Source organism: Pelodiscus sinensis, chromosome 10 (assembly GCF_049634645.1).
Source record: "Pelodiscus sinensis isolate JC-2024 chromosome 10, ASM4963464v1, whole genome shotgun sequence".
NCBI lineage: Eukaryota > Metazoa > Chordata > Testudines > Trionychidae > Pelodiscus > Pelodiscus sinensis.
The window spans coordinates 15807475-15820141 of record NC_134720.1 but is presented as its reverse complement, the minus strand read 5'-3'; the positions used below and the strand labels follow the sequence as shown (position 1 = coordinate 15820141).

General features: G+C 49.5%; 1 protein-coding gene across 1 annotated transcript in view; it reads right to left on the bottom strand.

The window, feature by feature from the left end:
* Nucleotides 1–6708, bottom strand: part of SGPP2 (sphingosine-1-phosphate phosphatase 2) — a 75926-nt gene extending 69218 nt beyond the window's left edge. The window contains exon 1 of the mRNA XM_075937541.1: nucleotides 6325–6708. Within this exon, the coding sequence (XP_075793656.1) occupies nucleotides 6325–6546 (222 nt within the window). The 5' untranslated portion in view covers nucleotides 6547–6708. The remainder of the gene's footprint in view (nucleotides 1–6324) is intronic.
* Between the last annotated feature and the right edge of the window lie 5959 nt (nucleotides 6709–12667).

Here is a 12667-nt window from a genome sequence, read left to right as displayed (position 1 = left end):
TTACAAGTTACAAGTGATGAAATGGGCTAGCAAAAGGATCTGAGTCCTCGCTCCCACTTCCTTTACCCAGAAGCCTCCCTGATCTCAAGGGCTCCCCTTCCACTTTCCTATTGGCAGAGTCCTCATAACCCAACAAAGTTGCCCCCCCCCCCCACAAATCCAAGTTACAAACCCCTCTCCAAATCTTGCTTGCAAGGCCTCTTGGCTGGTTGTGTCCCTCAGTGCTGGGCTCTTTGCTGAGGGCCCCCCTCTCATTGGCCCCAGTTGTTCACTGCATCCTGCTCCAGCTCCACTCTCCTCAACATGGATGCTGCTTTGTCTCCAGCCCCCTGGGCTGCTTTTCTGGTCCTGGTTGCTGCAGCTCTCCTCCCTGGGCTGCTTCTGTGGCTCTCTCTGGCTGGCATAGCTTTGCTCCCCTGGGGCTTCCTGTTCCTTCCTCAGCTCAGTCCCACTTGGTCTCACGCAGGCAAATCCAGCTCACATGGAGGATGGGACCCCCATTCTCCTGGCCTCCCTCATTAACCTACTTACCCTGTCAATGTTGACCTCTTCCCATTCCTCCCGGGGACTGTCAGTCACAAGGTCCTGATTTCCTTTCAACCCTTAACCTTTCTTTTGGCACTGGAAGCTAGCTACCATAAACCCCACCAGTTTCAGTGAGCGGCCAACAGTCCCCTTATACTTTGTTTCCAGTATTTGAAAGAATGAGTCAATGGTGTGAGCTAATTCATTCATCTCAGCTTGTATTAACTCAGAAAACCAATTATTTTAAATGTCAACATAATTACAACAACTTTCTCTTACATTTAAAATATTAACTATTTCTGGAAGGGAGGATCTGCATAATTTACTGCAGTGGTCCCCAACCAGTAGATCAGGATCTATCGGTAGATCTTGGAGCCTTTGACAGGTGATCCTGACTGGTTTGGCCGGGAGGCTGTCAAGTGCCAGCACTTCATCTGCCCCTCTCAGCACCGCCCTGCTGCTCCTGCCCTCTGACTTGGAGCCTCTTGCTTGCTGTGCAGGGCACAGGAAGAAGAGGAGGGGTACTGATGTCATGGTGCCCCTCCCTTCACCCTGTATCCCATCTCCACAGAGCAGAGGGGGGCAGGAATGGGGAGTTTGCTGACTGCTTTTGGGAGTGGTGCAGGGGTGGTGTAGGGGTAAGCCTGCCTTATTCTCTTCATCACCACCCATCACCCACCTGTGGTAAATAGTGCCCAGCTGTAGCCTGCGTTCCAAACCCTAGCCCCAGTCCTGAATGCCTCCTGCACCCTAACCCCTGCCCTAGCCCTGAGTCCCCTGCACCCAAACTCCCTCACAGAGCCCACTCCCTGCCCCAGGCTCATCTCAGAAACCCTCCCACACTCCAAATCCTTTAGCCCAACATCAGAGACTGCATCCCCCTCCCGTCTACCATCAGCCTGATAAAAGTGAGTGAGGACGGGGGTGGGTGGGAGGGAGGATGGAGTGAGCAGGGGCAAGGCCTTAGAGAAGGGGTGGGAATGAGGTGGGGCAAAAGTGTTTGGGTTTGAGGTAGATCCTGATTGCACTTAAATTCAAAAAGTGATCTCACGCTTAAAAAGGTTGGAGACCACTGATTTACTGGGACTGCAGACAAAGAGTACCATGAGTGAGTCTTCCTGACCCTCCAATGAAGAAGGAGCCAAGCAGAGACCAGCGGGGTATCAGAAGCCTTTCCCAAGGGGAACAGAGCTGAGCTCTAGAAGCTTCTGCAAAGAAAGCCATGCAGGGAGAAACAGCAGAACCCATGTATTTACTCTAGTGAAAGGAAGCTAAGCCCATAGAACTAAGAGCATAAAGGAGCATACTTGGATCATTTGCACAACTGCATGTGAGTTGGTTTACTCTGAGTGAAGCTTGAAAGACTATAATTCCAAGCACAAACCCTATCCTTTGGATGGAATGGGAGACAAGGAAGTCATGGAAATTATACATGCCCACTGAACCATGCCCTTCCTATACTGTGTCTGTTATGGCAATACACTTTTATCAGACTAAATTTATGCATTGTGAATTTCAATACCCTGAGAAAGCAAGGAAAGCACTACCTGTATACAGCCACTCTGGCAATGGACAGAGCAGACTAAGGTAGAGTAATTACACTTTGAGATACTGGTAATAGGTATTCCAATGGAGGTCTCTAGTGCAGGGCTACTCAACTTTAGAAGCCCTGGGGGCTGCAATGATGCTCACAGCACATATCAAGGGCTGCGACTTAAGTGCGGTTGCATATACATGCAAATATCTTCTTTCACACAGATGGGCATGAATACAAACCACTTCCCACAATGCCCTGGCACCACCTCCCTGGGGGCTAGAAATGCCAATACCCTGTACCCGTCTGCTCCAGCCAGCCCATCCACTTGCGTCTTTCAATGCTCACCCTGCCTGGGAGATGCCTCGCTGTTGTGGAGCATGTTCCCAGTGCAGGCCATGTTCAAAGAATCCTACCCGTGGGCCACATGTTGAGCCCTGTGTTAATCCAAATTGCACCATGGGCCACAAACAAACGGGCCATGGGCCACATGTGTCCCGTGAGCCGCATGTTGAGTAGTCCTGCTCTAGTGAGTTATATCAATTTTGCTCACTATCCTGAAGAAGTTCTTGCTGGCTGCAATCTCACAAGGGGTCTAGAAGTGACCAGGGTTGTCAACATCTCCTCCATTAAATAAAAATAATTGGAGTGAGAGAACAGCCTTCCTTAAAAATTAAGGTGTGTCATACAATTTTACATTTAAAAGAAGAATTCTGAGGAGAAATGTTGTAATAAGAACTTACAAATAATTTATTGATTTGGTATCTTTAATCACTGCTATGCACATCGTTTACCCAGGCTCTAGTTTTAATTCAAATATCTTCATTCTGATTTTCACTTTAAAAATTCTCCTCTGGAATTTGTCTTGTATCTCCACTCCAGCTTTCTTGTCTGGTTATCACTATTAGAGTTTGAATTAAATTGGAGCAAATTGTGTGTACAATCAATGTAGTTGAAGCAAACTCCATCTCTGTTTTTAACTGAATTTTAAAATCAATATCAATATAGGTTACCCATATAGAACCAAGCAAAACAGATATAAACCAGGTTTAGAATGATGTCTACACAAAGTTGCAATGAATTAGCTGAGTACAGGCAGTCCCTGGGTTACGCGGATCCGACTTATGTCGGATCCGTACTTACGAACGGGGCTTTTCTCGCCCCGGAGGACGCGGGCGGCGGGACCGCCTAGACGCACCGCGGTCCCGCTGCCCGTGTCCTCTGGGGCAAGAAAAGCTGCTCCGCGTCTCCCTGGTCTGTGGGGGAGGGGGAGCCCCAGCAGACCAGGGAGACGCGGAGCAACGCTGCGGAGGACCCGGGCGGCGGGACTGCTCAGACGCACCGCAGTCCCACCACCTGGGTCCTCCACGGCTTTGCTCCGCATCTCCCTGGTCTGCTGAGGGGTGGGGTGAGGTGCAGCAGACCAGGCTTTTCTCGCGGATGCCTGGGGCAGAGCAGCTGGGGCGCTGCCGGTTGGTCCCGCAGCGCCGCTCCTCGGCGCTAGTGGACCAACTGGCAGCACCCCAGCTGCTCTGCCCCAGGTGTCCCCAGGTCAGCCACTGCTGAAACTGACCAGCGGTTGACTACAGGAAGCCTGAGGCAGAGCTGCTCTGCCCCGGGCTTCCTGGAATCAGCCGCTGATCAGTTTCAGCAGCAGCTGACTTGGGACACCTGGAGTAGAGCAGCCGGGGTGCTGCTGGGTTGGTCCCCGCAGCGCCGAGGTGCGGCGCTGAGGGGACCTACCCGGCAGAGCCCCAGCTGCTCTGTCCCAGGCATCCAGATTCAGCTGCTGTTGAAACTGATCAGTGGCTGATTCCAGGAAGCCCGGGGCAGAGAAACTCTGCCTGGGGCTTCCTGTAGTCAGCCGCTGGTCAGTTTCAGCAGCGGCTGAATCTGGACGCCAGTTCTGACTTACGTACAAATTCAACTTAAGAACAAACCTACAGTCCCTATCTTGTATGTAACCCGGGGACTGCCTGTATTCAAAAATCACACTGGAAGTTAAATTGGTGCAACTTTGTGCCTTTACTTACTTCCTATTCTGTTCTTCCCACTCCCAGCTACTTAGCAGTTATCATATATCGTACCAGCTACTGTGTTTTTTTGACCTGTTTAAATCTTTTAGTTCTGGGATCAGATCTTCTGCCATGTAAATTTGCATCACTCCATTCACTTCAATGAAGTTATGCCAGTTCACACCAACTGTGGACCTGAACCATGCTTTTCTAACTCCTATCCAGAAAGCAGCTATATTTATACTTATCTATATTCATCTCCTTTCTCTACAACACCACCAGTACTTTTCCTTCTCATCCACCCTTCCTTCTTCTAACAAGCGTTCACCATAAACTGGGTGTGTATGTGGCCACTCAGGAGAGATTAAGATGCCATCCAACTGATACACGGGTAGGATTTTTTTGTTTGTTTCTACTGGTAGTACACATTTGCACATGGCTTGATGCACACAAATGGAAAAAATCCGCACATGGATGGAAAATATTAGCAGGAACATTGCTTCTGACATTCTCTTATAAACTGACAACCTGAGATAATATTTTCTTCCTATCTTTTAAAAATAGATACAATTAAAACAAGAAACATTTTATAAACAGTAGCATCCTTTGGTAATATGATATTTCAGTGTGTGATCTAAGCACAGACACTTTTACTACTGGATTTTGGTGAAATTAAGATAAGTCACACTACAGGGAATGTTGGTTTACATTTTAGAACATCCTTCAAGTTTTCCACATTTGAGGTTTCCTCAGGAGGGTATCCTATCAGCAACTGCTACAACCTTTCTATTTGTTCAGAGATAGCAATGCTACCTGCCTTCTGTTTGCAGCTTGCACCCTTCAGAACCCTTCCAGCACTGGTCTCATTTTCTAGTTTCAGCAATATAAAAGTCACTGCTGTCTTTGATCAGTTTGTATTCCTCTAACTTTAGCTCCATCCATGGCAACAAACAACAGCATAGACACAAGAAAGCAAACCATGATAGAAAATCTAAACTCTACATAGAAATCAACAGTATGACCATACAAACTTCAGATGTGAAATTCATGTACACATGCTTGTTTTTGAAAGTCACTAGCATAAACAGACCTAGCAAACTGAAATTCTAAAAATAAAGTATATTTTGTTTTACAAAATAGTTTACAACAATTATACAAGATTTAATACATAGTTTCGTCTGGCTACTAGTGATTCTAGAAGAATTAAACAGTATTGTTTCTAGACTCATTATACCTACAAGACTGCGTCACTGAGATAAATGTTTTGAAAAAAGTTAAGATGTTATACAAAAGGCCATATCCTGCAGTCCTCATGCAGGCACAATTCCCATTGAATTTGCCTAAGTAAAGGCTGCAGATTCCTCCTAAGGGTGTCTGTATTGGGAAATTAAGAATCTTCTCCTGGATTTACTCAAGCTTCAATTGATGTGATTTTTTCCTAATTGTTTCCCAGCCAATTGAAAGTGTGCCACCTGTTTCTCTGGGTAAGTTTAAAGAAACAGTACACAAAGTTTTGATATTTTAAAATATAACTGGCACTTAGATTGCAACTATCTGATGAAGTGGGTTTTACCTATGAAAGCTTATACCCTAATAATGCTGTAAGTCTCTAAGGTCCCACAGGACTTCTGGCTGACTCCACAGGGCCAGCCTTATGTCCACACAGAGCACCAGTGATTCTGTTGCTGGATTTAAAGAAGTGACACCCTTTGGTATCAATGGGCCTAAAACAGAACTGATCAGATAATGGTAACATGACATTTCATATGAACAGTGACAAAGACTCTGATTATTTTCAAACTTTCTGATTCATTTTGGTGTTAAGTGACCCCACCAGTCCCTCCCTTTGTCTAAAGTTCCTCCTGACCTCCCAGTAAAACGTCACACTTTTAAATCATGATGAATTCCTGCATCACCTACCCGAGAGTAAAGTATCCTCTCACAGCAAAAAGCTTTCCCTCGGGGTACAGGCACCCCCTGCCCACACGAACAAGCTTCACTCACTCTCTCTGACACACTTACACTTTGGACTGCGGAGTAAGGGGGGAGGAAAGGCAGAGAACAGCATTGAAACACACACATGCGATTGGAAGAGCAATGGGGGGCATGGAAACCCATATTTGTCCCACGCCAATGATGCCCCAGGAAAGGGGGCAATGGGAATTCCCCTCCCCCCACTTACCCCGCCAGGGCCACAGGGACTGACCCTGCCGGGCGGAGGCGAGGGCTGGCGGCCGGCCGGGGACTTACCTGCGACTTGGGGCTGCTCTTCACGCCGTTGGCCTCTCGCAGCCGCTGCCTGGCGGGGCTGCCCCCGAGGCAGGTGTCCCGGGTCGGGAAGTGATTCCCGCCGGCCGCGGTCCCCGCCAGCCCATCTCCGGCTCCTTCGTCCTTGGCGGGGAAGAGCCCGCAGAGGCGCTGGAAGCGGGCGACGGGCTGGGAGCTGCGGAGGCTGCGGAGCACCCGGGCCATGCTCCAGGGAGGCGCGCGCCCGAGCAGTCTGCACAGAACAGGTGCAGCCGCCGCCCCGCCCCGCGCAGGTGGGCCTGGCAACTGCGCTGCGCGCCCGGCTCCCGCCCGCACGGTGTCAGCGCCGCGCCGCCCTCGGCACTGGGGGGCGCCCTCCGAGCCTGCGAGCCCCCTCCCCCCGCCCCAGCACTGGGGGCGCCCCTATTCCAAGCCCTCCCCCTCGCTGTCCCCTCGGCACTAGGGGGTGTGCTCCTGCAAACCCCTCCCCCAACCACAGCACTGGGGGGCGCCCCCACTCCGAGCCCTCCCCCTCGCTGTCCCCTCGGCACTAGGGTGAGTGCCCCTGCAAACCCCTCCCCCAACCACAGCACTGGGGGGCGCCCCCACTCCGAGCCCTCCCCCTCGCTGTCCCCTCGGCACTAGGGTGAGTGCCCCTGCAAACCCCTCCCCCAACCACAGCACTGGGGGGCGCCCCCACTCCGAGCCCTCCCCCTCGCTGTCCCCTCGGCACTAGGGGGTGTGCTCCTGCAAACCCCTCCCCCAACCACAGCACTGGGGGGCGCCCCCACTCCGAGCCCTCCCCCTCGCTGTCCCCTCGGCACTAGGGGGTGTGCCCCTGCAAACCCCTCTCCCAACCACAGCACTGGGGGGCGCCCCCACTCCGAGCCCTCCCCCTCGCTGTCCCCTCGGCACTAGGGGGCGTGCCCCTGCGAGCCCCCTCCCCCAACCAGAGCACTGGGGGGCGCCCCCACTCCGAGCCCTCCCCCTCGCTGTCCCCTCGGCACTAAGAGGTGTGTGCGGCCCTTTGTCCTCCCCCGCCCAGCACTGGCATCTGTGCCTCTTGGAGCCCCTCCCTCCCACTGCCACCCCACGACAGTGGGCTGTGCCCCCACTCCAAACCTTCCCCTCTGCTCCCCCACAGCACTGGGGTCTGTGTATCCCTCCGAGACCCCTCCCGCATTGTCCCCTCAGCACTGGGGTGTGTGTGCTCCTCTGAGCCCTCCCAGTATTGGGGTGTGTCCGCCCCTTTGAGCCCCCCATTTTCCCAACATTGGGGTGCATGTGCACCCCTCTGAGCTCCCCAGCACTGGGTGTGCACTTCTCTATGCAACCCCAGCTCCGTGACAGGGTGCCCTTCCAAATCCCCACGCTCCCTGCACTGAAGTGTGTGTGTGCCCCACTGAGTCCCCCAGCAATGGAGTGTGTGCGTGTACCACTCTGAGACACACACACACCTTGGCACTGAGTGTGTGTGCATATCTCTGAGCCCTCTCCTGCTGCCCTCGTTCCCGACTGTGCACCCCTCCAAATCCCTCTGACATTGGGGGGTCCATACCTCCAAGCCACCCTTGCTGCCCTCCCAGTACTGGGGAGTGTGTTCCTTTAAGCCTCCTCCCAGCACTGAGCATGCACCCCTCCCAGATTCCCTCCCACTGTAACCTTGGGGCATGCATCCCTCTGAGTCCCCCCAGCACTGGATTGTGCACCCCTTTGAGTCTCCATTCTGTCCCTCTGGGGAGTGCTCCTCCAAGCCCCACCACTTCTACTCTGTGCACACTGGTGCATGCTCCCCTCTGAACACTGGTGCATGCTCCCCTCTTAGCCCTATCACCACCCCTCAAGTGTCCTCTGAACCCCAGCACCTCTCCCTGCACACAGATACATGCGCCCCTCTCCTCACCACTTGTCATTGCTGTTCTTCACTCCTCATATCTTCCCACACAGGTGAGATTCACCACCACCATCCACTTACAGGTCAGGTTAAGACAATTTTGGCTTGTCAAAAAAATTTCCCCAAGAGTCTTACCCTTAGCTGGGTTTTGTTAGAACTGATGTCCAGCTAGAGCAAGGGTGGGGAACCTTTTTTGGTCAGAGACCATTGACCCACAGAAAAATCAGGAGCCAGACTGAGCTGGCGCATCTGCACTGGTTCACCCTATTGCTGGGGGGAAGGCGGGGGAGACCCAAGCCAGGGAAACTGGACCAGGGCAAGCCATGAGCTGGATCTGACCCCTAGTATGTAGGGTTCCTCTCTCCTGAGCTAGAGGCTCTCCCCATTCCAAAGAGATCTCATGTTGAGGTTGCAGAGGAAGGGAGGTAGGCCTGTGGGCCTGTGAAGACAAAGAGAAGTAGTTGCCCATAGCTATAGCCAGTCTCTGAATCATGGTAGAGAGGTATTGGAGAATAGTTATAGGCAACTGTGCTGCCAAAATTGAAGTTTTGTTGTCTGGTTGATTCACCCTTCAGCCTACACCAGAGGCTTTCAAACTTCATTGCAGGCGCCAACACCATGGGTGCTCTGGGACTGGAGCACACACACAGAAAAACTGGTAGGTGTGAGCACCCCAACACCCCTCCTATCAGCATCATCTTCCCACAGCACCACCTCCCCACAGATCAGCACTTCCCCCTCTCTCCTGGTGCCTCACGGCTGTAGCAATCAGCTGTTTTGCGGCATGCATGAGGCTGGGGGGGGGGGGGGGTAGGGGATGATGCAGCGCACTCCGGGGAAGGGTGAAACTGGGCAGGAAGAGGCAAGGATGGGGCCTTGAGAGGTGGAATGGGGGGCAAGGACTGGGGCAGAGCCAGGGCTGAGCATTGCTTGGCACAATGGGAAGTCAGCATCTGTGCTTCATTGCACCATGACCTTTTTCTGACAACAAAATTACTACATCATCCCAGGAGGTGGGATCAAAGTCTAGCCTGCCCAAACCCTGGTGCCTTGGATGGGGGGACCCCAATAGCTTCAGCCCCAAGCAGGGGGCCTGTAACCCAAGTCCTGCTGACTGGCTCTATAGCCCTGACACTTTGACTTTGGCCTCGGGCAGTGGGGCTTAAGCTTCAGTTTCAGCCTCAGCAAGTCTAAGCCAGCCCCAGTGACTCCATTAAAGTGGGTTTGTGGATTTGAGAGCCACTGGCCTCAATTATTAGGTAGCATTAGTGGGCAGGAGAGAGCTGTAGCTTGCTGGGAAAATCAACCCTTTCTTTCTGGATGAGGACCTGGCCACAGCAGTCCATGCTTCTGTCATGTTTAGATGAGATATTGGCACTCGCTCTATCTGGGACTGAACGAGGATGCAATGCAGAAGCTCCACTTGCAGGGGAGGTAGTGTCTGCATTATTAATGGTACCGCTGCTGTAAGCACATCATCCCTGTGCTCTTATCCCTTTTGAGCTCAGCAAGAGCTTTTGTCCTGATCTTCAAAGCCAACAACAGGTTGAGGAGTCAGACTGAGTTACACCAGTGTCCATGCTTCTAATACTCTGCCAAGACTCCCCTGGGACTGTACAGTTTACAAAGCTCCAGCTTGTTAGCTGAAGGTAAAGTATTTTTGTTCACAGTGGTTTGGCTGTAGAACAAGCTTCTAGAGGGAATCGGACTAATGTGGACCCTGACCACTTCCCAAGCACCCTCAAAATCCTCACCTGTGAAAAAACATTTCCACCACAACAATAATTCAATATATAATGGCCAAGCAGAGCCTCCTTATCCGGAAGGGAAGAAGAGCAGGAACCCCCTTGCATTTCCCTAAGGGATTTACCTAACATGCACTCAGTGAAGGATGTTATAGAAAAGACATAGATAGCTCTGTGTGTGATAGCTACACTTAGGCCCAGTATGTCTGTCTCACAGAGATGTACCCATACTCTGCCCCTCAGCAGTCTTAATACCTCCTTACCCCCACCACCAGAGATATACAACCTGCCACAATTCTGACTTGAGCTGACAACTCTTGGGTCCCACCCTGAGTAACCCTTGCCCCATACAGGTCTGTTATCCCATCTCCACCTGAAACCCTAGTATCTCCCTCTCTGTATACAGGCATGTGCATGTTGCACTCCACTCTGGCACCAGCACTAACCCTTCTCTGCATGTATATCTGCAGTACCCTCCAGTCTCAGTATCTTCTCCCTCACACAGGTGTATGCAGGTCTGCATCCCTGTATTCTGCAGCTGTGTAACATTACCTACATTACACGTAGGTCTGTCTATTCCTCACACTAGACTAAGGAAATAGGAGAGGGGTGAGGTCTAAGCTAGGAAACAATTAACCACTATATCCTTTTGTGGATATTTGCGGCCTTGGTCAAATAATGTAGGTTTAGTTTCAGAAGAGGCCATTAATTTTCTGGGTTCCCAAAACTCAGACCTGGTGTTGAGAGGTGCCTAACCTTCACAACTCCATCTGAAGTCACTTTTCAAGAAGTACTGCATTTTAAATAGTTTGTGAGTAAAGTGTTCAGCTTGTTTGTCAGCATGATATCCCCATGCAAAACAGCATGATATTTCCCTTGCTTCATGCAGAGCCAGTTCACACAAGCTTTAGCATTCAGGACATCATTCAGGTATATGTAAAAGCAGGTGTTGTGCAAATAATGTTTATGAAATGATCTTTGAGACTGCATAATACTTTGGGTGCTTTCATAAATTCCTGGGGAAACAGTTTCCGACTGCCTTTGTTCTTGTTAGGACTCAGGAAACCTCTGTGTGGAGTAGAATATTTAACAACATAAATATTGTATTTCTCAATTACAGGAATAGAGTCAAATTCATCCCTAGAGTGGCTTCAAAAAAAGTTGCGCCAGAGATGATTTTATCCTACATAATCTTAGTTTTTTCATACTACAGGAAATATCTCCCAGTATATTCTACAGTAATTACTCATTTAACACGTGGCCGCTTAACACGTTTTCACAATAGCACGATTTTTTTTTTTAGGGAACGTTTTTTGAATACTATGATCATCCCTGAAATAACACAAAAATAATCAAGTGACGGTCTACTTCGTGTGGCAGTATAAGTTGGTGAAAACAGTGGTAATACTCATGAGCGGATGAATACACGTGGTCGCAGCACTCCTCCACTCACTCACGTGTTTATCTTTGTGTTTTAACAAACTATGGCGACTTGTGTTGCTAGATATCTAATGTTGACGTTGATGAATGAGCACCAACAAAAAATTGACTTTGCCACCACCACCACCTGAAACGCAACTCCCACCTTTTCCATTATTTTTAAAGGGAAAATTGACCCCGCATAGCACATTTTTACTTAGCACAAACATTTTCAGAAATGAGGAATTACTGTATTTCCATTTAATCCATCAATATGAAAAACTATGTGAAAAGTTGTAAACATACTTGTTTCAAAGGATGAACTCTCAACCCTATTAAAATCAAAGGAAAATTTTGCCATTGACTTTAGTGGGACTAGGATATTACCCAAAGTTTACAACATATCAAGGTATGTAATAACAGAGATATACAAAATAGCAGCTAGATAGCTCCAGTGAAAACAGGCTTTCTTCAAGAAATAAAACTGGAGAGCTGACAAAAATTAATAAAGAAAAAGAGGAAAATACTTGAGGCAACCACTGAAAGCACAAGCTGTTGAAGACCCTGGCAGGCATTGAGGAAACAAATTGAAGATTCCTTGAGGAAAATGTCTTGGGGGTGGGGAAGCTCCATTTATTTCCTTCTTATCCTTTCAGCATAAACTTTATTCAGTCAATGCCTGCTATTCATTATAGTTCCCCAGGATCTGTTTTGTTTTAGGAAATTTCAAGGTCAAGTTTGCTATTTGTGTAGGTAAATGAAGATTTATCCTCTTCAGTTGAACCCTTTATGCAAGCGGTGAATTTAGTCTATTCGATCTTTATCTGTTTTAAAACAAGACATCGCCCATCTTCTTTCTTTTGTGTGTTGACTATAATTAATAATAGGGGTGTAGTTAACTTCAGCCAGAATTTTACATCTAAAGGCAACTAACTGAAAGTGGAAAATTGTGACTGCAACGCTGGAGGCCATTGCTGAAAATGGGACCTAAGGCCACAAGGGGGGAGACAACTAAAATCAGGCCTAAAATTTTGATGGGGGGTGGGGGAAGCTGTTTCAAAAATCTCTGTTAAAAATAATGTTCCCATCATTTAGAATTGTGGTGGACACAATGTTTTGTTGCAAGTCAATACTCTATTGCTGGTGATCTACACTAGCATTTCAGGGGAATTTATTCCTGCTGCATACACATTCAAGTACTGTCGGCGTCAACAGGAATGTCTCTGGTACTGAACTACAAAGGGGAGAGGAGCTCTTGGTGCAGCCAAGAAATGTTCGTAAGTGGTGG